Source organism: Pempheris klunzingeri, chromosome 8 (assembly GCF_042242105.1).
Source record: "Pempheris klunzingeri isolate RE-2024b chromosome 8, fPemKlu1.hap1, whole genome shotgun sequence".
Taxonomy (NCBI): domain Eukaryota; kingdom Metazoa; phylum Chordata; class Actinopteri; order Acropomatiformes; family Pempheridae; genus Pempheris; species Pempheris klunzingeri.
This window is the reverse complement of record NC_092019.1, coordinates 16,792,398-16,820,391: the sequence shown is the minus strand read 5'-3', so window position 1 is coordinate 16,820,391 and position 27,994 is coordinate 16,792,398. Positions and strand designations below refer to the sequence as shown.

At 43.3% G+C, this 27,994-nt stretch overlaps 1 protein-coding gene across 1 annotated transcript; it reads right to left on the bottom strand.

The window, feature by feature from the left end:
• Positions 1–1,112: 1,112 nt before the first annotated feature.
• LOC139205603 (CUGBP Elav-like family member 3) lies at positions 1,113–25,240 on the bottom strand. The gene is made up of 13 exons (XM_070835866.1): positions 25,061–25,240; positions 23,494–23,576; positions 8,933–8,981; positions 7,864–7,992; positions 7,675–7,754; positions 7,163–7,318; positions 6,603–6,747; positions 6,072–6,221; positions 5,879–5,941; positions 5,168–5,272; positions 4,873–5,016; positions 4,487–4,650; positions 1,113–1,919 (listed from the first exon to the last, which is right to left on the bottom strand). The coding sequence occupies exons 1-12, from the start codon at positions 25,203–25,205 to the stop codon at positions 4,523–4,525; spliced, it is 1,377 nt and encodes a 458-aa protein (XP_070691967.1). The 5' UTR covers positions 25,206–25,240; the 3' UTR covers positions 1,113–1,919; positions 4,487–4,522.
• Positions 25,241–27,994: the final 2,754 nt, after the last annotated feature.

The window sequence follows — 27,994 nt, the reverse complement described above, 5'->3', positions numbered from 1 at the left end:
TGTCATTGATTTTCAGCCCTCCAGTGGGTCATGGGAGATTTTGAATGGGTCAGGAAGACAAGGATCTCAATTATGAACTATTTGTCATTAAAAAATTCCAAATGCTTTGGAATCAAACTATAAGATATGCTTGGCGGCCCAGTGTTTGTCTGTTGCTGACCTTGATCAGTACCGTTAGGCACTTCCACTTGATCTCTTCTCATTGAAATACGTAGGCGGAGATTCTTGTTCTTGACTATACAATTAACGTCTGCACATGAACAATATATCTTTTTTACTCATTGACTTTGTGTCATCATAGAAGAGCAATTCAAAAAGTTGAAACACCACAGGGCTTGGCATGTATCAGCATATTTCATCTTGCCAGAATTGTGTTATTGAAATTAAGGATTATACAGTCTCCAAGCTAAGTGATAATTTCTCATCTCTACTCACAATTTGGCCCGAGCACTTAAACACATCCTATTATTATGTTCTTTCTCTTTGGGTAAATTGAACTGAGATCATCAAGAGGAAAAAAGCCAGAGGGAGGAGAGTGGAGGAGAGTTTACTGGAACCGTGTTCCCAAAGATAAAAACAAATACAGCATTTAATTCTACTGATAAATTAGTTGCCTACTCCCATAAACGCATAAAGGAGATAAGGAGCTTGGCACATCTGCTTTATGTGGGTTCCCTGGGTACATGCTCTGTGCTTACGCCCCCTTCTGGCCGGAAGATGGACGTGCTCTTTCTTTTTCTATCACACACACACACACACACAAACACATACACGCTTAATAAATCACATCAGGGCATTTAGTATGATACTTTTTATTTTAACTTAAAAAGAGAGTGGATCAAAAACAGGATTCAATAAATTAGAAATAAATATAATTGCTGTAATAATTAATACATACATTATAATTACTCGATTGCAAGAGTCTGACAGAAACAGGCCCTCAAAAGGTTTTCTCTAGAAAATTCTAAAATCAAAATATTGCAACCCACTCAAACCCCATCTCCCAATAAACAAAATAATTGATAAATTAGTAAATAAATAAAAAATAGCTCAAATATTAAAACCTCCCGAATAAAAGTGCAATCCCCCCCTCCCCCAAGTTTCACCTAAAATCTAAGTAGAAATTTAAAATAGGTTAGTGATTTCCCATTTTACAATTTGGAATGTAATATCCCTTTATGAGGATGATGATGTTACTAGTGGTAATAATAATAATAATAATAATAATGTCGCTGTGTCCTGTTCAGTGTTTATCTAAAGTAGTATTCTTTTTGCATTTTTTCTTGTTTTTTAAATGCTGCTCTTTGTAAACTAAATTATTTACAGGTCATTAGGATTTTCTCCAAAGTCTCTCTAGCCTACTCATTTAGTCGTCTTTTTTGTATTTTCTTTCTTTTTTTATTATGAAACATCGGCCCCTCTATATTTGTCATGTAATAGACATGGTATAGACAAGTCTATTGAAGTGATATATCAGCATTTTTCATCAGTACCCTCCATACATGCTTGGTCTGAGTCTTCTTAACTGTACTAAACACCCTGTTGGCAAACTCCACACAGACCGTGGTCAAACCAAGCCCGTGGCTGTATGGATAAGATTACTGACTCGTGTGAACCGAGTGTTAGCAGGTGTGTGTGTGTGTGTGTGTGTGTGTGTGTGTGTGCGTGTGTGTGTGTTTTTGTGCACTTTATGTACATTTGTATATCAGCCTTGTACCGTTTGAGGTTCACTGTTGAGAGTGCATGTGTAATCAGTGTGTCATGGTGTGTGTGTGTGTGTGTGTGTGTGTCATAGTGTGTGTGTGTGTGTGTGTGTGTGTGTGTGTGTGGCTGCACTCCCCGGACACTCAAAGGTAGCAGACAGTCTGAAAGCACTATGAACCCTGGGATTCCACCTCGGCTGGACTCTGAAAGGTCACCTGTGAAGGGAGGGAGAGTCGGGAGGTAGAGGGAGTGGTACATACACAAGGAGAGAGGGACAGAGAAGGAGGGACACTGTGTTAGAGAGCAGAGTTATAAATACACTGGAGCTCCATGTTTCTGTCTGATCTTTACATCTTGTCAAACATGCCCCTCCCATCAAACCAAACTCTTGAAGGCATGACTTGAACTGCCATCACACGTCTTGAAGCAAACTGCACCTTAGGATGCTCTTAGCTTGTCTTTGTCTCAGTTTCATCTTGGTGAGCTAAAACACGAAGGCATCATTCACAGTTGTAAAGCTCTGTCTTTCAACAGCAATAAATCATGGTGCTTTGACACATACACACACAGTGTCTAGATCATGCAACTCAGTACAGTGGAAATCCGTTATTCATGTTCCTTGTGTGACTGGACGTGTGTGTCTGGGGGTATGCATGTGTGTGTGTGTATAAAGCTCCGGTATCTGGGCGTTGCGTGTTTATGTGTGTGACTTTATGAGCATGTGCTGCACTTGTGTGCCTTGGATCATGGCAAGCAAACACTACTACCGACATGCATCACTCTCTGGCATTTGCAGTATAGAAATTCTGGGTGATAATTTTAATCTGACTGATGTAACGGCAGCAGATTTAAGGGTTAAAATAGTGGTGGTTATGAGATAGATCCATCAAACATTAAATATCTTATCATTATTCAGAAGGATTTGTTATGTACAAGTTAAAAGTCTAGAAATACAAACAGAATCCTTTTATTTATAATGTGTGCTGCCATGTGACGGTGCATCCACGCACCGTATGCCAAAGAGGAGAAAATGTGTAGCTGCAATCACAGCAGCTATACATTTTCTCCTCTTTGGTAAGGGTTAGGGATTGAATTTACCTCAAACTAAAGAGATCCTCTATTCGCTCTGTGTTATATTTCTCCCAGAATTCCTATAGTTGAAGGCTGTTCTCCAATAAGCAAGAGGCACTTGTTTTTCCACCATAACAACCACATACCCTTTACCTCAAAACACGAGCTAGAGGAATAGAGAGAGGAGGTTGGGGCGAAGAGAAGCGAAGAAAGACTTTTGACGGAGAAAAGGGTAAACAAGTAGGAGGAGATAAGGGGTCCAGGGGAGGAGGAGAGGGAGGAGGAGGAGGAGGAGGAGGAGGAGGAGGGGTGGGTAGTGAAGGGGAGAGGGAGGAAACACCACAAAAGCAGTGATAGAAGATGTAAAATAGACCAAGAAAGAGAAACAAAGGAGCAAAAAACTGAAGTGCCACATCAAACAGTGCAACAAATCAGATTTCAGGAATATAAAACTCAGCCTATCAGAGTACAGCTCAACAAAATGCATGCTCGCCCAAAAATAGAGTGCTGTAGTTGTTAAACTCAGATAGCCTTCTCTCCTCCTAGCTTGCCTGGCCCATGGGCCAGTTTGGAGCTGTGTTAAACTTCTGTATACTCGACTGCATAATCATTTCATGGCCTCTTGTCCAACATGGTCTGCCATTGTTGTATGATGCATTAAATCATTATAGCTTGTAAGCTTTTCCCATCAAAATAATATCATATTTTGCAGTAAACTGTAGTGCTGCTCTACATTTCTCCACCAGTCCACTATGGAAACCTCTAGAAGACCTCTCTGTGCAGACGCCAGTACAACGAGGATTGTGCACTCTGGTATTACACACTAACAGTGTAACACAGACACATATGTACACAGATGCCCACGCTCACTACTTTACCCAAACAATTTGTTCAAATAATAATGACACCAAACAGAACACTACAGAAACTGATCAAAAACAAAGCTGCAAAAAAATAACGAGCATTGCTACAGAATTTATCAAATTACTATACAATGATTAAGTGTATCAAATATCCAATTAAATCAATTGATTCTGAGTACAGTCCTGGCTATTGACAGTTATTGATCAGTATGTGCACAGGTCAATACAAAATAAAGTCACAATGCACCAAACACAGTCTGTGGTCACTACAGCAACAGGACATGCAGGTCAACGCATGGCTGGTTGCTCGAGGTGACAGAACAAAAATTGCCAAGGGCAACCAACACAGGCAATCAATCGCCACAGCAACCCAAACACAGGCCAACCAATCAACTTACAACAATGCGAGAGGAAGGGGGGGTCAGGGCTTTATCGGTCACTAGGCAACCATTGCCATAGCGATGGGCTCCTCGTGAATTATGATTGGACGGAAGGATCTTGGGTGAGGTAAGTTGCCGTTTCAGGAAAAGATCAAAACAGCAGGAAAGAAAATAAATAAGATTGTGAAAGAAAATAAAAAGGAAAACAATATTTTAGTATTTTCACTTTTCCTGAGTTGATTAAGCTTGTTTTCATATGAGTAACCCAATGTATATTTACTGATATGTCATGTTAAGGTTTTCTTTTTAGCTTTGTACCATCAGTTAGCATTGCAGTGTCAAAGCTAATGCTACCTTCTCCATGTTTTTTTTCTCACTAACCTAAGATCATCCTCCTGCTCCCCCAACATACAACACCTCACTTCTCTTCATGTCGTGTCAGTGATCACCTCCTCACCACCACCTCACCTCTTTTTATTTCTTCTTCATCCTCTCGGTTGACACTCAATACGGGCGGTTGGCATCTTTGGGCCTTTTGAGCTGCACTTTCAGTCTTTTCATGCCGATCTGGAAGCCATTCATGGCCTGAATGGCAGCCTGAGCACTGGCTGGGTTGTCAAAACTCACAAATCCTGGAAGAGAGAGAAAAAGAAGAGTTGTTTAAACTGAACCTCCTTTCTCATGCTGTCCTTTTGTCTCAACTTAACTCAGATACAAAATTTAAACTGACACAGTATCTTGTGCTCCACAAAGTCACCCCGTCTTTTTCACTCGTCCTTCGTTTCTCTGATACATCTGCTCTCTCCTTTCCCTCCCCTTTCCCTCCCTCTTTCTCCCCCGTCTGTGTGTCTCACCGAAGCATTTGCTCTGGTTGGTGGCACGATCAACAAACACCTTAGCCGAGATGACATTGCCAAAGGGCAGGAACATCTGCAGCATCTCAGAGTCACTGAACTCCTGAGGCAGGTGGTAGATGAAGATGTTACAGCCCTCCGGACCTGACATACACGCACACATACACACACATAGACACACGTTAGGCAGAGCGTGATAAATGATCTCATCCTGTGAATACTTTGTGATAAACAACTTTAAATAAGACCATCGGAGAGAGGGGTGTGGCCCCAGACAGACAGGAAGTCACATCACCTTCTCTCTGCTGCTGTTGCTGGGGCTGCTGGTGTTGCTGGGCAACCAGTGTTGGCTGCTGGGGGAACGGCTGCCCGACCAATCCGTAGGCAGCAGGATACGCCGCTATTGGGAGAGACAGTAACAAAATCTGATTGGGTAAAAACAACAGGTGGCAACATAGCAGTATCCAATAGGATCCTTCCCTCTGAACTGAAACGTCTCCTGCTGAAGGTGAAAACTATTAACTGTAACAGTTGAGTGGAGCAAGTCTGCAAAACAATGACAGTGTTGATCTGAGTCTGGGACTCACATTTAAAACTCCATGGGTATGAATCATGCATACAGATTGTGTAAAGGTATGATGAGCTGTATTACATTATTACCAGCCACTAATGTGTGTCTTCTGTCACAATGAAATCGGATAAATCATAACTAAATGAATTAAATCAACTGTCCTTGAGATAATTCTGTCCTTGAAACGATGGCGGTCAAACTGAAAGCGGACATCTGGCCGTCCTTGTTGAATGTGGATTCGAGATGTAATGACAATTTGTGATTTTCAAAGCAACATCAGTATATTTACGTTAGGATTCTTTTTATTGTGTCCAGTGAGAGCTTTTGTTTATACGCTCTTTGTTCCTTTGCTACAGATATATTATACTAGTATGTGCAGTTAGCTAGAGGCCAAAAAGACATCTGGTCAGCACTTCAATTTGTCCATACACCAACCTGTATAGTGTTGCATGCCTGCATACGCCTGCTGTAGGGGGTCCAAGGCTGCTGGACTCTGAGCTGGAGAGAATAGATAACAAAAAACAGTGAGGTTAAAAATGTGTACTATCACAAGCAATGTGATAATAAATTTTGGATTAAACAGCAATAGTCTATACATCTGTATACTTTTGAGATTTGATTAAAATACCTTGATATGGGTGAACGCCATTGGTGTATAGTGCTTCTGTTGCTTGTTGTCCATTGGTCGGGGCAGGCAAACTGCTGTAACCGTTCACTCCTATTGGCGGGGGGAGTGCCGACACAGGCGTTGCTGCAATAGTTGGTGGAGTGTTTGTACCTGCAGACACAGATAATCTATCTCAGTCACTGACAATCTTTCACTAGACCTCCTATATGACTCCACTGGTTTCTAGGCCGTCAAAATCCTTTCAAATCTATTCATAATTTCTGCAAAATCTTGCTATACCTTCCTTCTGCAAAGAGCAACATTTCTCATGACTTTTGTTTTTGATGAAGCAAAGCAGGGAAAGGACTGCTGATCATAACAAAAATATGTACATTTTTGTGCTATAATACACAGCTGACAAGCACATCAATAATCCACTCTATTCTACACAAAGCTGCTCCTTTGCATGTGTCAGTCTGACCGCATACAAATTCAAGAGTGTATTTGACTGTGTGTGTGTGTGTGTGTGTGTGTGTGTGTGTGTGAGCCTACCCGAGGACGGCGTGATGGGTGTAATAGGTGTGGCAATGATTCCGTTGGCATTGAGCGCCGCCATCTGCTGCATCTGTACGGCAGCAACTGTTGCAACAGGAGACAAGTACGCTGACTGGGCAACCAGGGCCTGCTGCTGGACAAGCTGCAGACAGCGAGGGAAACATAGAGAGAGGAAGGGGATGGCGAAAAGGAGGGTAGGGAGAGAAAGAGGAAAAAAGTGACGGAGAGAGAGAGAGAAGACAAAGAGACAGTTAAGTGGATATGGGCAGAAGAGTGAGAGAGAAGAAGGAGGAGAAAAAATGAAAGGAAGGGACAAGGAGAGGGAGTGATGGAGGAACAGATGAATAGAGATCTAATTACAAGGCCATTATGTCCTGAGTCAGTGGGTTAATGGTTGTGTGTTGCGGGAAAGCTAATGCCAGATGACGTATGTTCTGTTGTCTATGTAATAACATTAGCCCCAATTAGATCACTGATAGCCTCTTCAAACTTATTACATCCTTTCATAAGCACAGCACTCCCCCTTACAAACTTAGTGTGTGTATGTGTGTGCTTGCCTGTGCGTTAACTGCCTGTGTGTAGGCATTGTAGGCGGGGAAGTTGAGGGTCATGGGGCTGAAGATGCCGAGCTGGGAGGCCACCTGCTGCATCCTCCTCAGCCCCCGCTCCTTCTCTGTGTCGGCAAACTTCACCACCAGACTGGACGACGCTCCCTGTGTGGTGAAAAATGGAGACAATTACGAGTGATGTTGTATGTTCTTCTTCGTGTGTTAATGGAACTGGGCTCCATGTTTATTCATTCATTCATTTTCTGTATCCACTTACTCCTTTTAGGAGTCACATGGGGCTCAGGCCTGTCTCAGCATATAGAGGATGCCCAAGACAGGACTTAAGAAGACAAATGCTTACATAATTTATGTTATCACTTACAGAAAATTTAAAGTCTCCCACATGACTTATGCACACGTCTTTGGAAGACCTTACAGGCATTATGTAGTGAGTGCTTGCCTTGTGTGTGGGTTGTATGTGTCTGTTTTTAGTCAGTTGTAGTCTCATTCATGCAACTTACAGGCATTGTGCGGCTCCCATGCAAGCTGTTGATGGCAGCCTGGGCTTCAGCGTGCCCTTGGAATTTTACAAAAGCGCACCCTGCAACAAAACAGTGTTAGTTACAGCACAAAGACTGTATCAAAGTGCTACTACATGAAATAAGGTCATTTGTGTGTGTGCACGAGCATATGTACTGTACGTGTTTTACCTTTGCTGGTGCCATCGGGTCCTCTCAACACAGTGCACTCGTCTATGCTGCCAAAGGGCTCAAACAGCCTTCTGACATCCTCATCGCTCTGTTGCTTTCCCAGCATGCCCACAAACAACTTCCTGTCCTCTGAGAGGCCAAGGACATGTTGAAGATGGAGAAGAAGAGGATACGAAATCAACTTTAATTCCTGCCAAACTGGTCATATTTCTGTCGACAGGATTATAACAGTTGTGTGTACAGACATCTGTCTATCTATGGAAACTACTATTTTTGTCCACCAGGGAGCAGTATTGACTACAGAGAATGGTAATAAGAGAGAGGAGTGGAGAGAGTGCAATTTGATCGGGTCTGCGTGTACATCAGGTTTATTCTAGTGAACTGAAACTAAACCAAAAACTAAAAAACAGGTGTGAAAAAACATTTAGGTGACTGAAATAAAAATAAATTGACTTGGAAAAAAATGAAAACTAACTGAAACGATACTATGTACTTACAGAGCTAAACTAAAATAAACTAAAATAAAAATATAATGGAAATGTCTTTAGTTTTAGTCTCTGTCAGTTTGGTCAAATTTGTCAGTACAACTAGCATGAGTAGGTGTTGGTGCATACCTGTATTGAGACTGGGACGTCTACATGATTGGGAGTCAGTTACTTTCACAAAGTGTTGTATTTGTATTGTAATACCAATGCACTTCTTAAAATCCGCTACTAACAAATACTCCTGTATTATAATGAAAAAAATTAAGAATTAAGACTAATACTGAATCTAGTAATAACTAAACTAACCATTCTTAAACAATAAAAACTTGAATGAAACTAAACTGAATTGAAAACAAAAATTAAACATGAAATTAACAATATACCTAAAGAAAAATACAAGACTATAATAATTCTGGTGTACATGTGTATTTACTAAAAGCAGGCGTCCAAGTAAGCTCCCAAACACCCCGTTGACTACTTCCTATCTCTAGCTGATCCAGCTTTACACCTACCCTTCTCTTTGTCACAATGAAAGTGTGTGTGTGTGTGTGTGTGTTAGAACTATGTTCAAGTACATGTCTCACCTCCTCTGCCCTCGCTGTCCGCTGGTTTCACCTGGATTGGCCGATTCATCTGAGGAACAAACAGGAAGCAACATCAACCCAGATGGTCAACATAAACATGTCTCTCTCCATTTGTCTTAGCAAAGGACATGTCTTCAGGATTGACCCCACTTACAGTAAACAGCATCAAGACATTTGGTTCATGGTCATAGGTACATTTCATTTATTCATTTATAATTATAAATTTATAAATGAATGTGCCAGCTGCAGGCATTTTGGTGGGGGATATTAATACCACTGTAGGAGTATTGTGTAACAAATAAAAATAAATCAAATTTAAGTCGACCAAAGCTTTCTGACCAACTGACCTCAATTAAATATAGAAACAGTAAAATTGCTTTACATTTTACTGAGGGTCATTATCTGTATTAAATTATTTTGTTCCTAACAAAATATTAAAACGTTAATTACAGCACTGATGGTGCATGTGTGTGTGTGTGTGTGTGTGTCCTTGTGTCTTTTTAGTCACTGATAAATCAAGGCTAGCAGGTGACAGGTGCGTCTGAACTGTGTTCCAAGCTGCTCTCTTTCTGTGTCAAAACACAGACAACCTTACTATCTCTGATTTCTCTCTCTCTCTCTCTCTCTCTCTCACACACACACACACACACACAGAGAATGGAGGGGGATTGAGAAGTGACAAGATTAAGAATGCAGGCTAGTTGATCTGGATTACAGAAGAACGACGGATTAGATGAGGGACAAGAGTAGATTGAGATAGAGAGAGGAGAGAGAGAGCAAGGGGGGCCGGGGGTTTAGATATTGTAGTGGGATGAGATGACAAGTGTGTGAAGGGAACAAGGTGCAGTCAACTAAAAATAAAATGATGGCGAACAAGAGACTCGGAGAGAGAGAGGCCTGGGGGACCCCGACTGGGTTCGACCGACTTAAAGGGCAGGTGGAAGGCCAAGAGGAACCCAGGGAGTGAATGGAGATGCTTGAAAAAGAAGCATTAGATGAGGGGTGAGACAGAGAGACAGAGAGTGGGAGGATGAAAGCAAAGCTGCCCCTGAGAGGATGATTCAAAAAGAAGAGAGAGAGAGAGACGGGGAGGAGGGAGGAGTGGGGCGTGATTCAGTCGTGACTCTGACTCTGTCTAAAAAATGTCACGACTACAGAGATCTATCGCCTAGAGTGCCAATGCATGTAAGCACACACATGTTCTGTATGGCCCTTCCATGCATACACTACCTACAGACACACGGGTTTGTCACACACACACACACACGCAAACAGAAAGGCGCACAAAAACATACAACACACACACAGTGCTTAGTCATAGCACTGAGGCAAGGAGACAGAGTGTTAATGCCAGAGGGATGGGGTGGGGGAGGAGAAGGGCTGCAGAACGATGGTGATGAAATGAGGGAAGAAGTGCGAGGAAGGGAAAGAAGAAAAATGGATGGATCCAGAGGAGGGATGGAGCAAGCAGAGGAAGGTAATGGAGACAAGAGGGTTGGACCAAAGACGGGAGTGACATTGATACACAAAAGCAAAGCCAAAAAAAGAGGAAAAAAACAGCACGCTTGTGGGGTGGTGACTCCTATTTTCCAATGCAAGCTTGGAAATGTTACAAAACCACATTGAAAAAACCTTCTTATATATCTTTTTAATAAATGTCATTATCAGTCAGTCAGGCTCTGATTTTAAGTTCCTCATTTGCTGCCATAAAGCGTAAAATGCACTAATTAATGCCTTGTCTCACTGCTGGTCAAAATGAGATCTGTAGCAACAGTGATTGAATTAGATTTTTTCCATCTATGAAGAGTTATTTGAAGACAGGGAGGAGAAAAACTCAGAGGGAAGAAAAAGGGATGGGAAAGGACAGAGAGGAGGAGGAGGAGGGTGGAGAGGGAGGGGAAAGGGAGGGGATGAGAAGGAAGAATTGAGAAAGGTCCCAGTGGGGTGTTAAGGCAATGTAATGAAGCTGGTAATTGAGGAGAGGGCAGAGCAGAGAGAGACCGGTCCATACATTTGATTAATCAGCTCTTAGCTGTCACCACAAAGATATTGATCTAAGGCAGGGCCATCACACACAGTCAGAGACACAAACCCACACGGATGCAAACAAGCATGTTCACACACACACACACACTAACAAGGGAAGGGGGATGTACATTTTTAAGCACACACCTTTATTGACAAGCTGTCGGCAAAGACATAAACTTACAGAAAATGCACACACACACACTCACAGTTTTCACGCTGTCCATCCATCCGTCCATCAATCCATCTATCCATCAGTCTATCTATCCATCCATCCATCCATCTATCCATCCATCCATCCATCCGTCCGTCCATCCATCTATCTATCTATCTATCCATCCATCCATCCATCCATCCACCCATCCATCCATCCATCCATCATATCCCAGTCCTGGTGCTATTGCTGTCCATCTATGCTGCCATCCATCTTGTGCAATCAACTCATCGATCAGTCCCGTCTTGTTCATTGATTTCGGGCTGTGTTGTAGAGCAGGCTGATTGTAGCAAGATTTGTGTCCACTAACCCTTTCTCTAGCCTTCAATCCATCCATCACCTCTTCCATTTCTTCCCTCATTAGGCCTATTCAAGCTCATCCTTGTGACCGTAAAACAGACCGAACAGAAGCACATAATGATTCCCAACTATGGCTCATCTCTCAAGGCTTATCAATCTATTCCTGAAGATGTGCGTGTATATGTTTGCTTGAACTGCATTGACCTTTTGATCATTTATTGGTAACCACGTAATACACAGCTAATAAAATGCATTAGGAGTTAGAAGAGGAGGAGAGAAGCAGAGAAATTGAACACAAGACAGCAGGTGAGAGGTGCACACTGCTGCTACAAAGACAACACAATGGCATCGGAAAATTGGCATGGCAACCAGCTCGTTGTCATGGCAATCATGTGACGGCACACTGGGTAGGTAAACAAGGATGCTGGTTGCCAAGGGTGACTGCTGTGCTCTTTGGATAAACAAAGAATTTGTGATGGTGAGTGCTTTTCTGGCTTCATACTACCCCCCTCAATATATTTTCCAATCCATTTTATCTCTTTGAGTTAATGTAACAAGGGAGAAATGAGCGTTGAGTATAAGAAAAAACGCACGAGAGCGAGGAAATGAGCAGGCCAGAAAATTTATGAGAATAATTTAGAGATGTGGGCAGTATCTAGAGGAAGTGTGATTTGGCTCTGAACAAGAGAGAGAGGGAGAAGGTGAGAGAACTGAATCCATATTGTAGTAGAGTAATTAAAATTCCCTTGAGCCTGAGAGAAAAATGCAAATAAAGTACAGTCCATGCTAGTCAGTCATACTGTACTCCACTCTGTCTTTCTCTCTCCGTTTACTCCAACACACATGAACAGCCAAACGCTCCTTTCAACTCAAATTACGCTCTAATTACTCACGTTCCAATTAAGACTTAATCAACAGTAACCATCTGCAAACGTGCGCATGTACACAGAGCTGGCTGCATACTGTAGCACGTCGAGCTGCATACCAAGGAGCCCTCGCTGAAAGACAGAGTTTCTGTATCTCGGAGGAAAGTGAATTCGTATGTGGGCAGCAGCGCGGCGATGCATGAGGGCGAGGTATGTGATATGTGATCATGTGTGAGCTTGCATGACCACTCGCACTCTGTGGAGGCACATCCACTCACACATGCATGAACAAACCCTGCATGCAAACACGGCTCCATTTGCATGCTGTGGTGCCAACACAAATACACACGCAGTTCATGTCACTCACATAAGCATACACACGCACACACACATACAGTGCATACTACACTTTTCCCCACTCCCAGAGCTCCCGCCCTTTTGCGCGCATGGAGACAAACACATACTACACACATACAGTTAATCTTACTCCCTGCAGTAATGCAGAGAGGATTGTGCCGGGATTAGGGGATATTAAATCCTTGGATTATCCAATCAAATCGTATTCTACCCCCTCCCCCACCTACGCAAAATCAGTGGAACAAACCATCATGAGGGTAGGGGGAAGTGTGTGTATGTAAATGTGTGTTTGGAACATGGATTTAACTACAGTGTTGAATCAGTGTTCTCAATAACATTTTGGTCTTTTGATTCCTTGCCATGAAAACACTGGAGGGCAACACCACGAATGTTAAGGCAAAGAGAATTATAAAACTGAATACATTGCACAGGCAATAATGTGTGTGTGAGTGTGTGTGTACAGACACACAAACACTCTTCATATCTCTCTTCCTCTCACACACACGCGCACACACACACACACACACTCACCCTTCCCCCTTCAATCTCCCTCTGGAATACTCCATCCACACAATTTCAGATGTCCATTTTCCAGAGTGCACAAGAAAGGAAAACTATTTTTATCCCTTCCCCACGATCTAGCATTATTTCTCCCTCTGCCTCTCCCCCATCCTCGATTTCTCTCTTTCCACTCTCAGCTCCATAATCCCTCCATTCCCTGCCTGATGACACAGGCATCTCTACTTTTTTTATCTTTTCCCATCCGTTCCCTCCTCTCTCTCCTCTCTTCACGACTCTCTCTCTCTCTCATTTTTTTCCATCATCACTGTAACATGCCTTGCAGGCCTACAAACTCATTATCATCAGCGTAGTGAACACATATGTTGATTTGACAAAACCCAAATTTAGCTAAATAGCAGTCACTGTTCATCCCATATTTGTCTATCTTGAAAAATTGTTTTACATGAAGCTAAATGAATGTTTAATATAATTCTGCCTTGATTTTGTTTCTGATTGATTTTATTTCTGATTGAATGGCTTGATGATGATATTTTCAGGATGACTGCTGGTCTTTTCAAAAGGTATTAACACACAAGTTTAGCTTGTGAATATGATGGTCATGCAGGTCGGGACATTTGTTTTTCTTTTCACTTAGAGTAATCATTTAAGTCATTATTTTAAGCAGAAATGGCAAAAAAAAATCTCAAATTCCAGATGTGAATATTTTCAGTTTTTCTCGACGACAATTGAATGATTATGTTCAGGCTTTGGACTGTAGGTTGAATAAGCAAAGAGATTTCAAGCTGTCACATTGAGCTACAGGAACTTGTGATGGGTACATTTCGCCATTTGCTCTCATACTATGAACACTTGATTAATTAAATCGAATCAAGATGGAATTGAATCGAGAAAAAGATGGTACATTAACTAGTAATGAAAATAATCAGTACCAACATTTGACTGGAATTCAGTAAAAACAGAAAGATACTACACATGACGATGAACTAAAATCGCACTATCAATGATTCATGTTTATATCAGATTCATTGCGTGTATCGTCTGTAAAAGAATCACCCATAAAGGGTGTGTTTTTATATACTCTGTTGCAGTGTGTTTATATTTCAGTAAAACTGGCGAGATATTGAAGCATGCACCACCATGGCTCCCTGACGAAGCAGAGTTTGCGGCTCTCATTCACAGCTGGATGAAGACATTGAGATGTGAGAAACAGAGCGAGTGAGCGGGAAGGTGGAGCGGCCCAGCAGCGCAGCTCCACCCCACCTCTCTCCCATCTCTCTATCGCACCACGCTAAGCTTTGCATCCCCCAGGTTACCTAGCAACCTGGCATCTCGCTCAGCTCCGTTGCCTGGCAACGGGGGCCTGCAACCATAATACAAGCTCCTGAGCGGCCCATCCCCCTGCTCTCATCCTTCCTTCCTCTGTCTCTCTCATTCCATTCTTCACACCTGAGAAGTCTGCCCTCCTTCTCCTCCACTTTATCTGCCAGTTAACCCTTCATCAGCCTCTCTAGTGGAGCATGGATTACCAACATACTCTCTCTCTTTGTCTTTATCACTCTCCATAGTAATGGCATCAAACCATGCATAAAGCAGAACTAACTACCCTGTTGATCTCTATAATATTGTGCTGTTTTTGTCCAATCTCAATAAGAACATTCTGCATGCAGCAGTGGAGCACTCACTGAAATTTGATCCTCTGGATTTAGTCCAACATAATCCAACGGCACTATAGCGGATAACTGTTAGACCTATGCACTTGGACCTTCTTTCTATTTTAGGGTTTGTAAGTCCTTTGGGAAATGAGCTGGTGAATTAAAAAGGCTGCTCAAAGCCATACAAATTCATGATTGCAAAAATCTCATATTCACTGAGATTACATTCAGCACAGTGCCAGTGACACATTTTTGGACGCACAGATAGTTACAGCATTAGGCACCATGTAATTTAGGCAAGCTAAATATGCAGCTAACCTGTACGTTCTTATAGAGGCTTAATCAAAAGGAAAAACAGCCTAATATTGACTAAAATTTTTTTTTAATTTAACTCTTAAATTACTTGCCTCTATTTCATTGGAGAATAAAAATGTACTATGTTAGGCTGTACTCACAACATGATAGATGATCAGCTCCAAGACGACAGTATCTTTAGATTGCCTGAATTCATCCAAGCCATATTTAATTTGCCTTGTAAAATTCTGCCAATTAATCTGCATATACCCACATTCATGCTTGAAAGTGTGTGTTTAAAACAAGGTTTAACTCTTTGTCACTCATTAACAAACCAAAGACGACAGAGCCACACAAGCCCTGTCTTCTGTTGTTGGACAGAGCATTGTGAAGTGGGGTGATCTACAATAGTGTAATTTGGTGGCATAAAGCTCCAGCTTTGGCCTGTGGTCAGTGTGAAAAGGCCATTATCTAGACAGCAGGTTGAAGTGTGGTTAGAGAGGGGACCTCAGAGCAGAGGTCACACCCCAGGTGCAGCTAAAGTCCTGTCATCCCCTTGCCCGCCTAATCACATACACACACATTCACAGTACACACACACACACACACACACACACAGTGGCCCCCTCTGACAGATGTCTCTGTTTAAACTGACAGAAGTGCGCCCTGACTCCCTCCCACTCCTCCACCACCCAGAAAACCCCCTTTCTTCCACCCAGCACCCGCCTGCCCCTTCCTCCACGCTCATTATGGCAAACTTTTGTCTTGTTTCCTCCTTCTCTCTAACCCGACCTCCTCTGCTCCTCCCCTGTCTCACCCTTCCCCCTCCCTGTCTATATACCCCTATTCATGCCAAACCTCCTCATGGCCCTCCTCCACCACTCTTAACCCCCCTTTTCATTCAGACGAATTCACACATTCATTCAGACCCCTCGTATGGGCCCTGCTCTATATGTCCACCTCCGTGCAGACATGTAAATTTAAATGCTGAGACAAGGTGTCTGGATTGCAGGCTGTAGCTTTTAGTTGAACAGCCTCACATGGATATTATGAATCTTGCTAACGTCATGTTTGACTTTCGTAATGTATATTACAGAGGATTTGTTTTACTTGAAATCCAGACTCAAGTACCACAGTCAATTGGTTGTTCAAAACAGTTAGATTTAATCTAGAAACACATTTGTCAATTCTTGAGACAGCATCAAGGGTCCGATTCTGACTGAAACATAATCTGGGCATCTTAATCCTCTCCACTGGTGAGCTCAGATCATGCTATACAGGTTTGCAAACACCTAATCTGCCTATTTCTGCATGAGTTCCAATTTAATATAAAATGTTTCCCTATAGACTCTGAGAGTTCAGTACATGAATACAATTAGTAGCTCCCAACATGTCAGACAAAGCAGCACAATAAGATCTGTGCTTGGGAAAGCAAAATGAAAGGGTGAATGTTACAGTAACTGATATGAAGAGGGAGTGATGTTTGCAATATGATTTGGCACTACTCAGTGAAATTACTCAATGATCAAAGCCCTACCAAAGTGCAAATGCTGAGATCTGGGCATCTGTTAAGGTCACTGCATTTAAGTGATTTTTTGGCAGAGTCTGTTTCTGGCATGTTTTCTTCCTTGATAATTCCTTAAAAACCCAAATACATAAATCAAAGTCACCCCCTTGTGTTCTTACGATAATCATTCTAGTTAAATTACTTGTATCTGACAATGTCTAATATCTATCTTCAAGCTCTATTTTAAATAAATAATTCTACCACTGAACATGCCTTGATTTTACACATTCATCACCTTAAGTGTGCAGCTTGTAGTAAGCCATGTGTGGGTCCAGGATTTAAATTGCTAAAGCTTCCCGTTCTGTGCTTCACTCAAGGTTTTAAACCAGCTTTAAGTTGCGAGTACAAAGCACATATCACTCCGGCATCAGATGCTATAATGATGCCCGATAATTACAGCTAAACACTTCTTTTCATTCTATGAATGTGGAAACTAGGCCCTGCAGATTTTTGTAGCTGGCTGGATTTACAAAACAGATGGTGTGTGATATGGATTCAACTCAACTTTGGGCTACTCTAGAGATCAGCATCTGAGACACAGATTTGGCACTGAACAATCACATAACCTAGTAATCATGTGTCCATGCAAACATTATTTTCAAACTGGCCATGATACAAATGTTCTTCTGTGCGTGTGTGCTCATGTGTGTGTGTGTGTGTGTGCGTGTGTGTGTGTGTGTGTCAGGCCTTAAAGAGGCAGACACTCTCCAGGGTCAGGCTTTTATGAGGCTATGATTAGATTCTGCCTCAATTTTGTGGTGAAATATGAGGCAGGCGCTCTTTCTCTCTTCATGTTGCATGCACAAATGCACTCACATGTGCACACACATACATTGCCAGCACACACACACACACACACACAGCAAAGACTTTTATTTAAAACAAACAAGCTAAATCTCCCTTGGTCTTAGCTGTACACTACCCAACACTAACACCCATCTACTCTGCATAGCCCCTCTGTATCACTCTCTCTGCCCTCCTCTTTTTCTCTACTTCTTGTGCACGCACACACACACACACACACACACACTTGATTCTACACCTGTCCCTCTACTCCCTTCCCATCCCACACACAGTGAGGATAAAAATAGAGAAACAGCACGAGGGTGGGGGGAGCGATACACATCACAAACCCCATCAGGCGGGGAGAGATAGAGGCAGAGGGATGGCAGAGAGGGAAGAGACGGAGAGAAAATGAAAGAGAGAGAGAGAGTGAATGAGAGAGGGAGCTGGGGTCTGTTCTAAATTGAAAATGCAGCAGTAAGCAGTGAAGGGGAATAGTAAACAGTGCTGCTGACCACATAAATATGCTAAATTAGCCTACAAAGTCGCCCTAGTGGATAATTGCTCATCATAGCTTTGCCCCATAGGGAGGCTGCCTGATAGGCATCTTAGATTCCACATGGAAACACACACAGAACATACACAACATGAACTCATTACACGTTCTGAGTGGAACTGATAAACATCAAGTGCAAGCACTGGATGACAGCCACATGAAAAGATGGTGCCTAACATTATGAACATACAGCTGGGACAAGAGATTCTGAATTCATGTTTCATGTAATGTTAGTGATATTTCTGCAACCTATTAGGCTTTTCTTCAAGAATTAACTAATGCTAATAGTAAAGAAGAAATTCTGGCATCACTGCTGAACTGCTGAACCTTGCAAGTGCCCAGCTGAGTCCATGTGAGTCCATACCGTGCACACAAATAAATAGTCTTTGCAGTCGAGGACGTAAATAACAATTTCACTCACTCTCTCTTAGGTCCACGCTCAATAAAATACATAACAGCTCCCGTCATGTTTGCATGATCCAGTAGTAACCCTGGAACTATTCCAATTTGTCAGCTTAACAACGCTGTCATACCATATGCATTTAATCAATATCACTACTACAAACTTTTATTTTTCATATGAGTATTGATCATCTGCTGCATCGGTTATTGTTAAATATTTGTCCATTGGGGCTTCCATTGCCTTTTTAATAATTCATTAGGCATCAAGTGCGTCATTGGAAATACAATGTATGTATGTCTAAGTGTGTGTGTGTTATGTGTGTGTGTGTGTAGTCTTCTGTTTGGCTCTAATCAAAGAACACGGAGCAGAGTGTTGCCTGGAGAGCAGTGAAGCATGACAACACACACCTGGTAAGCTGCTTATCACACTTTAATTTCACCTACACTGAGATCTGCGGATGCCGGCGTGACCAAACAGATGTGTGTGAGTGTGTTTGCGTGCGGTCGTGTGCGCGCACGTGTCCACGTACGAACACTCGTGTTTGAAGAGGAACAAAGATGAAGGGAGTGATAAACGCAGGGAGAAGAGAGCGCAGATTAAATGGAGAGAGAGATATCAACGGCAAAGAACAAAAGGAAAAGATCAGTGGAAAGATAAGGGAGGAAATACAGCAGCAGTAGCCTTGGGAGAGATAGCGGTAGATAGAGAGGGGAGGGGGGTTAAAATCTAAACAGGCCATGAGGGAAGTATGGCCTGCGAGAGAGGGAGGAAAGATGGATTGGGGGGGATTACGATAAAGCAAGGACAGTTTTGTATGAATGATTACTGTCTGTGTGCATGAGCATGAGAGGGCATTTGTATGTTTTCGACAGGTCAGTGTGAGTAAAGTCTCTCTGTGCCGGCTTGCTATAAGTTACAGAAAAACCAGCATGTCAAACTCATTATATTATAATAAAGTTTAATCCAAAGGCACGATATAGACAAGATAAATAAATGAAGAGAAAAAAACATTCTAAGTCCAAACTTTCACTTCACCATCCCCCTGTTACCATTCTGTCAAATGCACTATGAGACATAACAGTGGTCCAAACACTAATGGGGGGCGTCATGTCCCTCTAATGGTTCTCCTTGAAGGAAAGTTTTACAACGCTGAGACCAGCCAACCTGAATTTGTTGACTAGAGGCTGAGGCCTGACCTCTGACCTTGGACACATGCTGTCAGCCTGCTGCCACCAACCCTCTTTATCAACACGACAACAGCCCATGGTACAACCTAAAGTATACTCCTATGTGAGTACATGGACACAACTGTTTAATGGCTGTTGATGGAGACTCTGATTTGTATCATTTACTTGCTTATTTGTCCTGTCCTGTTCACTAGCTTTGCAATATGGAGCGTACTTTTAGTCAAGCATTAACATGGTAAAACCGAAAATTACATTTAAAGGAGCACATTCCTACCGCACTGCATATTTTCCTCATTATTTCCATTTAGTGCAACCCCTGCATGCAAATACGAAACGAGAAATTCAATTTTCAAGTGCAAATTAGCACTGATGTGTGACAGCTAAACATGAGCGCTTTCATGTGGATGCATCCCAGGGGGAATCTGTGCACCACATCTAATACACCAAAACATCTGTGTGCTACAGTGGGACTTGCTAGTGGTTCCACTGTTATATTTCTGCCTCTGTGACTAATATAATGTAACTCTCCTCCTTTGCCTCTCTTCATCTCATGCTCCCTCTGTGCTTCTCTTTCCCACTCTGTGTCCAAATTAAACACAAGGCGCAGGACATTCTGATAAGGCCATCTGTTCATCTCTCCCTCTCTCCTTTTCTCTCTCAGTCTCTCTGTCCTTCTCCTCATTTTCCAATCTGACAGTCCACTGCTCCTGCTGAAGCTAGCTAAAGGGGCATTTGAGGTACATTTCTCTGCATCTCTGTGTGTGTTTGTCTTCTTCCTTTCATTCCTCTACTGGCTGGCTGGGACCATTAAATCAGCGTTAAATCCCATCAGCTAGTGACAGACAGAGGCAGCAAAACCCCTCTGTAGCATTGGACTTGTCACCAGACCTCTAATTGCTTGGCCATGGTGAAAGAGAAACACATCTGTATGAGTGTGTGATGCTACAGTTCTATTAAAGTTGTATGAGGTGCCTGACGCTCCATCAGTAGCCGCAATTAAAAGCCATCCCAGGATTCACGACGGCCCGGCGCACACACATGCACACACGCCTCGGCCCCCTTGCCCCACGGTGAGCCCGGGATCTGACTATGAAAATGAGTTTGTGAGAAACTAATCATGCAGCTTAACAAGTGGAGCCGGGGAGGAAGGGGAGGAGATGGGGGTGTGAAACGGTCAAAAGGGTCAACTAATCAAGAGGAGGGGAAATGAGACAAGGGGTAGAGGAACTGCAAGGGAGGGGTGGGGGGTGGGGGGGATGGAGAGAGAGAGAGAGAGAGCGAGAGAGAGAGGGCCTGACGTGAGAGGAGGACTTAGAAGTAGGGTTACCATAAATGACTGTGAAATGAGAATCCGAGGAGGAAGCGTGAATGTGCAGCGAGGGAAAAAAATGAGGAAAAGACAGCAGGAAGGGAAAATGGGGGGACGAAAGAGGGATACCATGAAGAGATTTTAGAGAGGAAAAGGACTGAGCGATGAAAGGGTTGGGGGTAGTGAAGAGAACGTTCTATAATATTCTACTGGTGTGGAGAAACTGGGGATGTGAGGGGAGGAGTTGAACAGCGGACAGAAGGGATTTGAGGGAAAAAAGGAGATAAATTGGAATGAGGGAAAGCATGGAGGGCTGGGAGGAAAAATAGGAGGAATAAGGAAGAAATGAAAAAGCAATTCTTGGGGAAAGAAAAGAATGGGACAATGGGAGAATGTGTGGAAGAGAGAGAGTGAGAGAAATCGTCTGAAGTCATTTCTAAATCCTGTCAAAGAAGGCAATAGGCAGGGAGGGGGGAGGCAGGAGGGGGAAGACACAGGATAGAAGAAGGGTATAGACAGGTAGTAGAAAGTGATAGCAGGGATAAACCTTTTCGAGAAGACACAGGGAGGGGAGGTTCTACACTATCTAGTGGTCTTCAAGCTTAAGTACAGCCACCAAGATAAAGCTTTGGAATTATTTGGAGAGATTATACTTTTTATCCTTTGAAAAATTACATTAAACTCTGTCACACCCAAGCAGCAGACAACATACCTGAATGATTAAGCAGGTTGTTAATGAGAGTGACTACGTGATGTTTGTGAGTGCTTTGAAAAAAGAGGGGTGAAAAACTGTGTACATAGCTTTCCTTTACTGTTATTCATCAACCAATTCACCAAACTCATTAAAACACACAATAATAAGGCCATCATTTGATTATTTTTCATGTCAGAGTAAAGTACTCAGAGTAAAGACTTTCGGCTTAAACCGGACAGAATGAGAGACGATATCTGTTTCATATAAACCTCAAAGGGGAAGGCAAGTTGCTCCAAATTGTGGAAAAGCTGAATGCAGAAACAGCAATGTTGCTCATTAACAGTCCGAGCTTATTGAAAACCCAGCACACGACAGCCACACCCTCATTTCAGCACTAGCCTTCCTCAGGGGAGTGGTGCTTCTGATTGTTGTGTGCTGGCTCTTTAGTAAATCTGTACCGCTAATGAGTATCCTCCCTGCAAATGTTTCCTCCCTGTGTCGAGAATATTTATCACAATTTATCTGAAAATTCACCGCGGCTCCTGCAACCAGCCTCTTGTCGATGTCATCAACCGGAAAGGATAAGGTAAAACCCAGCGGAAAGGGTTGGAGGGATGAGTCAAAGGACAAAGGGCAGCACGGGAGTGGAAAGGTGATTTTTGTCGAGAGGTCGGACTCCTTAGTAGGCCTAATTGGATTACTGTAATTACTAACATGCAGCGTTTGTATGTGTGAGTGTGTTCGCACGAAGGCAGAGAAATTCTCCAGCTGAACTAAAATGCATGCATGATTGCAATATGTATGTATGCAGGGATTTGAGTTTGTGTGTCAGAACATTTCCCCTCCCTCAAAGCCTTTTCTTCAGACTCTCCTCCAAGCATTTTTTCACAGAGATCTTATCAACACCCCAGCCTGCGGAGATGGTGCAGGAACTGAAACTCCGATCAGTGGCAGGACGAAACAGAGAGAATGACATAGAGAAAGGCTCGGAGGTGGTGAAGGTACATTCACCATTCTGTTGTAACTGCCGCAAATCAGAGTTTAGATGAGGCTGAGAAAAGAATTTCATCTGTGCAAAACATCCCATACTTGAATAACTATCTCCCTTGGCTGGGTGCCAGTGCACAATACTTTTGGTGTAAAAAAAAAAATAGATTAAAAATTAGGGTAAAAATGCAAAATGTTCCAAAACAGACACTGTAAAATCCGTTTTAACTGCAGCGGAAACCAGGTCAGAGAGAAAAAAAGAGAGAGGGAGCGACAGAGAGGTACAGCCTACGAGACAGACACAGATCTCGCACAGTGCCCCATCCATAATGAACAGTGTCCTACCCCAGCCCAGCCGCAGCACACAATCCCTCACAAGAGAGACTGAGGGAGACTGGGATGAGACAAAGGGGAATGGCCACATTAATTACACACACTCTCTAGGCGGGAGCTATCACCAGAGGCTAACAGAGGGACTGACAGAGAGATGGAGAGACAGAGGGAGATAGAGAAATGGAGATGATAATGCTCACGGAGTACCCTGTGTGTCTCCGGTAAGAGGGAGTGTTTGTCCTTAGCAGCAAGACGCCTGCTGGCTGCTGAGTTATGTCACAGTGTTGCTAATGGGAGCTGAACCTCCAATAGCACAGACACACACTGATCTGAGGCCACTGTGTGTCAATGTGTGTGTGTGTATACAGGGTAGACGGCATCGTCTGTGAATGTAGGTGTGGGGGTATAAGTGTATGTGCAAGCCTGTGTGTATTGTTGCATAAGTGTGAAGTGTGTACTGTCTGGGGATGTGTGTGTGTGTGTGTGTGTGTCTGTTTGTGATGTGCACTTACCCCTGGTAGTGTTTTCTGCTCGTGTAGAGCGCTCTGGGCTTTCAGCGCCGACTCTCTCGCGCAGTACGTCAGAAACGCACATCCTGTCAGATAGAGAGAGACAGAGAAGGAGAGAAGGGAAGGGAGTAAAGGTAGAAAAGGTCAGTGAGCAGCTCTAATATTTGTCGTTCCCTATCTCTGTCTCTTTATCACTCCCTATGAAAACACACACAGTCACACACCATTTAAATCATTTAAATGTCTCCTTTTCTGACGCCCCCTCCCTGATTACTCGTCACCTGTTCTGAATTATAACTGTGCTAACTCTGCCAGAGAATTAAAATATATATATAAATATATTCATGCACTGTAACTAAACTTGACAACACCATAATGATGCACTCTAGAGCAGAGAAGAACACTCCACGGCACGGCACATTTCAGAACGGCACGGCACAAGTCAGCACACATGACAGCACCACAGACGTGTGCGCGGGGCTAACAAGGCCTTACAGGCTGGGCACAGTCAGGTTTCTGCCCTATACCAACCACTATGCATGCCTCACGATCAGTCCAAATACACTCCCTCTGTTTTCCTATGTGCTGTACCTGTGTCTGTGTATGTGAGGGAGGGGTAGGTAGCAGAGCTGGCTGGCCAGAGCTGTTTACTACACCTGTCACCAGCACTAAGACAACAAGATTAGCAGCAGGTTAGCATCCCGGTGACATCTCAGACAGACAAATGTAGATTCAGAGTAAAGAAGAGAAGATTTGACGATTAGGAAGGAAACATTCACACATCTGAAGAACTGAGAATGACTCAACACAATGCCATAGGATGAAAAAAAAATACACAGAGAAAGACGCACATAAGCACACACAGGACAGTACGCGACGCACAGACACACATGCATCTTATGGTCCATCTCATTGCGTTTAAGAGGGGCTTACTGTGGCCGTGGGGATTCTCAAAACAACAGATTCTTTCCCCGTGTCACCCAGGCTTACAGGCCCATTACACTGATTGGAGCATACAGCCTAATCTGGTTCATAACACACAGGACCCCAGGTCAGTGTGTGTGTGTGTGTGTGTGTGTGTGTGTGTGTGTGTGTGAGACAGAGAGAGAGTGTCTGTTTGCCACAGTTGATTACTGAGCTATTGTTAGAAGGGGCCATTATTTAAAGGCTCCTAATCATTAACACGATTAGGAGGCTCTCAACTCTATCTACCATATATTATAAACCTATCATCCTATCAACCTATTCAGCACACCTTTATATAGCCTTCTTTTTAGTAGATTTTGGCACAGCCATACTCACGCATAAGCACATTTTGATCCAAAGTGTACATGTAGTAACTGAGCTTGTTTGCCTGTCTTTGTGATCTCATGTTGCAGTGTTAACAGGAGATGGAGACGAGAGGAGGTGTGACAGTTTCCATGGTGACATGTGACACTCAGCGCAGGAAAGTCCACCCATCTATCTGCCTTACTGTCACACGCCTACCTATCCACTGTCTAGCTATCCTTCTGTCTATCTGTCTTTTTGTCGTTCTGTGTTAAGGCTGTGTCACGATGGCGAGACCTACCTTTGTGCATGCCAGTGTATTTGTCCTTAATCACAGTTAGCTCATAGATTTTGCCAAACTGCTCGAAGATAGGCTTGAGGTCCTTCTCTTCCAGATTCCGAGGAATCTGCCCCACGAACAGCTTGATGGCGTCGGCCTCCTTCATCAGGACAGAGTGCAGAGGACGACTGGGTACTGCAGGGGCTGAGGGGTAAACAGATCAGGAGCAGGTATCCCTGGAGAGGAGCAACCAATGCTGGATGAGTCTTTAGGTTGCATTCAGAGAAGTGCATAATAATAGTCACAATAATAATGTTGAGAATATTCATTTAGTGGCTTATGGTATGCCCGTGGTAGAGTTCATAATTACTTACACTTCACTTTATAGATTTTTAAAACTCTTATGGTATCACAATAATATTTGTAGTATTCCCATTGGGGCTTATGTTTATAATATGACATTTATTACATTTATTATAGTATTAGCATATCCCTAATTGTGAGATTATAAAACCGAAGAAAAAAAATACAAATTACCAGCATAAATTCCTCATAAAATGTCTTGCATGAATATGCTTTTAGGCAATAAAATTTGTGCCCCAATTATGTAAATAAATGTGAAAATTATTTGCGTGATAATTTTGAGTATTTATTGCCCAGCCTGATGACAAAGGGCTCCAGTAGCTTCTGGTAAAACAATTATGCAAATGTTAATTAGCCAATCAAAAAGCAATAATGGGACTTTTTTTTTTTTTTACTCCAATTAAATATAAATAAATCGAAAATATCTGCAAGCATGCATTACCTTTTTGTGGATAAACAGCGTTCAGGGATCCCTACACATTAGAAAGAGGAGAAACAGCGTGATTGGGGGTAAATCATTGCAATAGAGCGGTTTCTTTGTTTAGCCAGCTGTAGGTTACAGCATACACACGGATGTCATGGGGCTTCCTTGCTCTTTGTCCGATCCCCCCTCAATGTACACATACACATATACACACACACGCACGCGCGCGCACACTCACACTCTCTCTCTCACACACTCACACTCTCACACACACACACACACACACACACACACACACACACACACACACCAGAACAAAACAACACGGGGAAATATACAGGCTACATGCATTAAAAAACTCTCACCGTGGACTGATGCTGTATATGGGCTGAGTGCTGCCGTCAATTTCTGCGGATCAGAAATTGAAGAGATGCTCTCTGTTGGGTCCCCGTTGTTGTCCTACCCGCTCTCTCCGTCCCGTCCTCCTTCCTCCCCTCTCTGGATGCTCTCCTCTCTTTGTGCCTGTCGTACTCTCTCCTCTCCTCCTCCTCCTCCTCCTGCTCCTCGGAGTACACTCACAAGAGACTGAATTTATCTTTTTGTTTGTTTTTTACAGAAAAAAACCCTCGTGTGGTCTGGAGGTCTGGAGGTGGCGGAGGAGAGAGTCCTAGCAGGTGAGTCCAAATCACAGCTTGTCACAAGTCCCGCTGAAATTTCACCTCTCGGCTCTGAAAATCCAGAGTGGACCGAGCTAGCTTGTTGGTTTTCACTTTCACCAAACCCCACTCTCAATTCCTATTAAATTACAAAGTGAAAACAAGCTAACCGGCTGCTTAAATTCGGGTAGCATCCAACTGTTTAAACTTGCCTGGGCTCTTCTAACAGCCTTTTCAGCCAAGCCGTTATTGTTCCAGTCGTTAGTGGGAGCTGCTTTTACTCTCTACTCTCTACTCTTGCTATTTTCTATTTTCTTGAGGCGTCTCACCCGTCCAGCGACTGGATGGCTTTTCACGTCCTACACCGGTATCTCCTCTATCATTACTCTCCCTCCCCCTTCTCTCATCAAAGCGGTTGCTAGCCCGTGACGTAACTCCCAGGGACCGTCAATAAATACGCCCGCTTTACTCATACGAAAAAAGACACAAAAATAACCCCGAATCACTCAGTCTCTTTTAAAGCCACACTTATTTGGTTATCAGTTATACATGCTATCTCTATATCAACACTTATTTTTTTCTAAGTGTTTTTAAACTCTTTGCCGGGCGACACTTTTTAGACGCTCCCTAGACGACACCGTGCGCGGAGCCGCCTATTGTTCTCGCCGTGAGCCCTGGCCTTGGTGCTGAAACGATGCCTCCTGACGTGACGCCGAGGCGCGCCGCCGACGACGTGCACGCGGTCACGACTACTACAGCTGTTCACGCCCGAGCCCGAAATCACGCTCACACCCACTCAGAGTAAAATCTGTGACGGAGAGAGGGAGAGATAGCTCGGGGTTGGAGCTGGCCTACTTTACAGCTTGTACTTTGGAGAACCGGCCGACATTGGGCTATTTCACTGGGATGTGTGAAGACAGGCAGCCTCCAATGTTAGTGCCAAACAAGCCAAGAGCCAGATGAGATGATGTGCTTTTATTATATTTGAGGCGTGTGTGCGTGATGTGATCCTTGGGAGGAGGGAGATTGAGTGAAAGGAGCGAGTCACAGGGTTCATGGTAATTTACTCTAAAAGGTCACCATCTGCCTGCCTTGCCTCGTGCCCTCTGTGAGCCAGCCCACATTCATATATGTGCAGACACACACACACACACACACACACACACACACACACACACACACACACACACACACACACACGTGTATGTATTTCACCACACTAGGGGCTTTCTTACAAACCCAGCCCCGGCAGAGGAAGCACGCAAGGCGCCTCTAGGAAGTGAGCGGTGTGCAGGCAGCAGGCAGCACGCCACCGGAGCTGTTAAGCCTCCCTGCACGATGAGGAAGAAACAGTTACAACGCACGCAAGACGCTGACGAGGGAAAAACCTATGTTACTCAGCTTTTTTTTTTTTTTTTTAGATAAAGCAGATTATTTCTACATCTTTAGTTCTGTACTTGTTTCAAATCAGCAGCAGCAACATCAGAGATACAGCAGCAAGTGTTAAAAAAA

Coding starts and splice junctions, on each gene's coding strand:
- LOC139205603 (XM_070835866.1), bottom strand. CDS start 25,205: ATGAAGGAGGCCGACGCCATCAAGCTGTTCGTGGGGCAGATTCCTCGG. Junction 6,748..7,162: donor CACAGGCAGTTAACGCACAG/GCAAGCACACAC, acceptor CGCTGTCTGCAG/CTTGTCCAGCAGCAGGCCCT. Junction 6,222..6,602: donor ACCCATCACGCCGTCCTCGG/GTAGGCTCACAC, acceptor CTGTGTCTGCAG/GTACAAACACTCCACCAACT.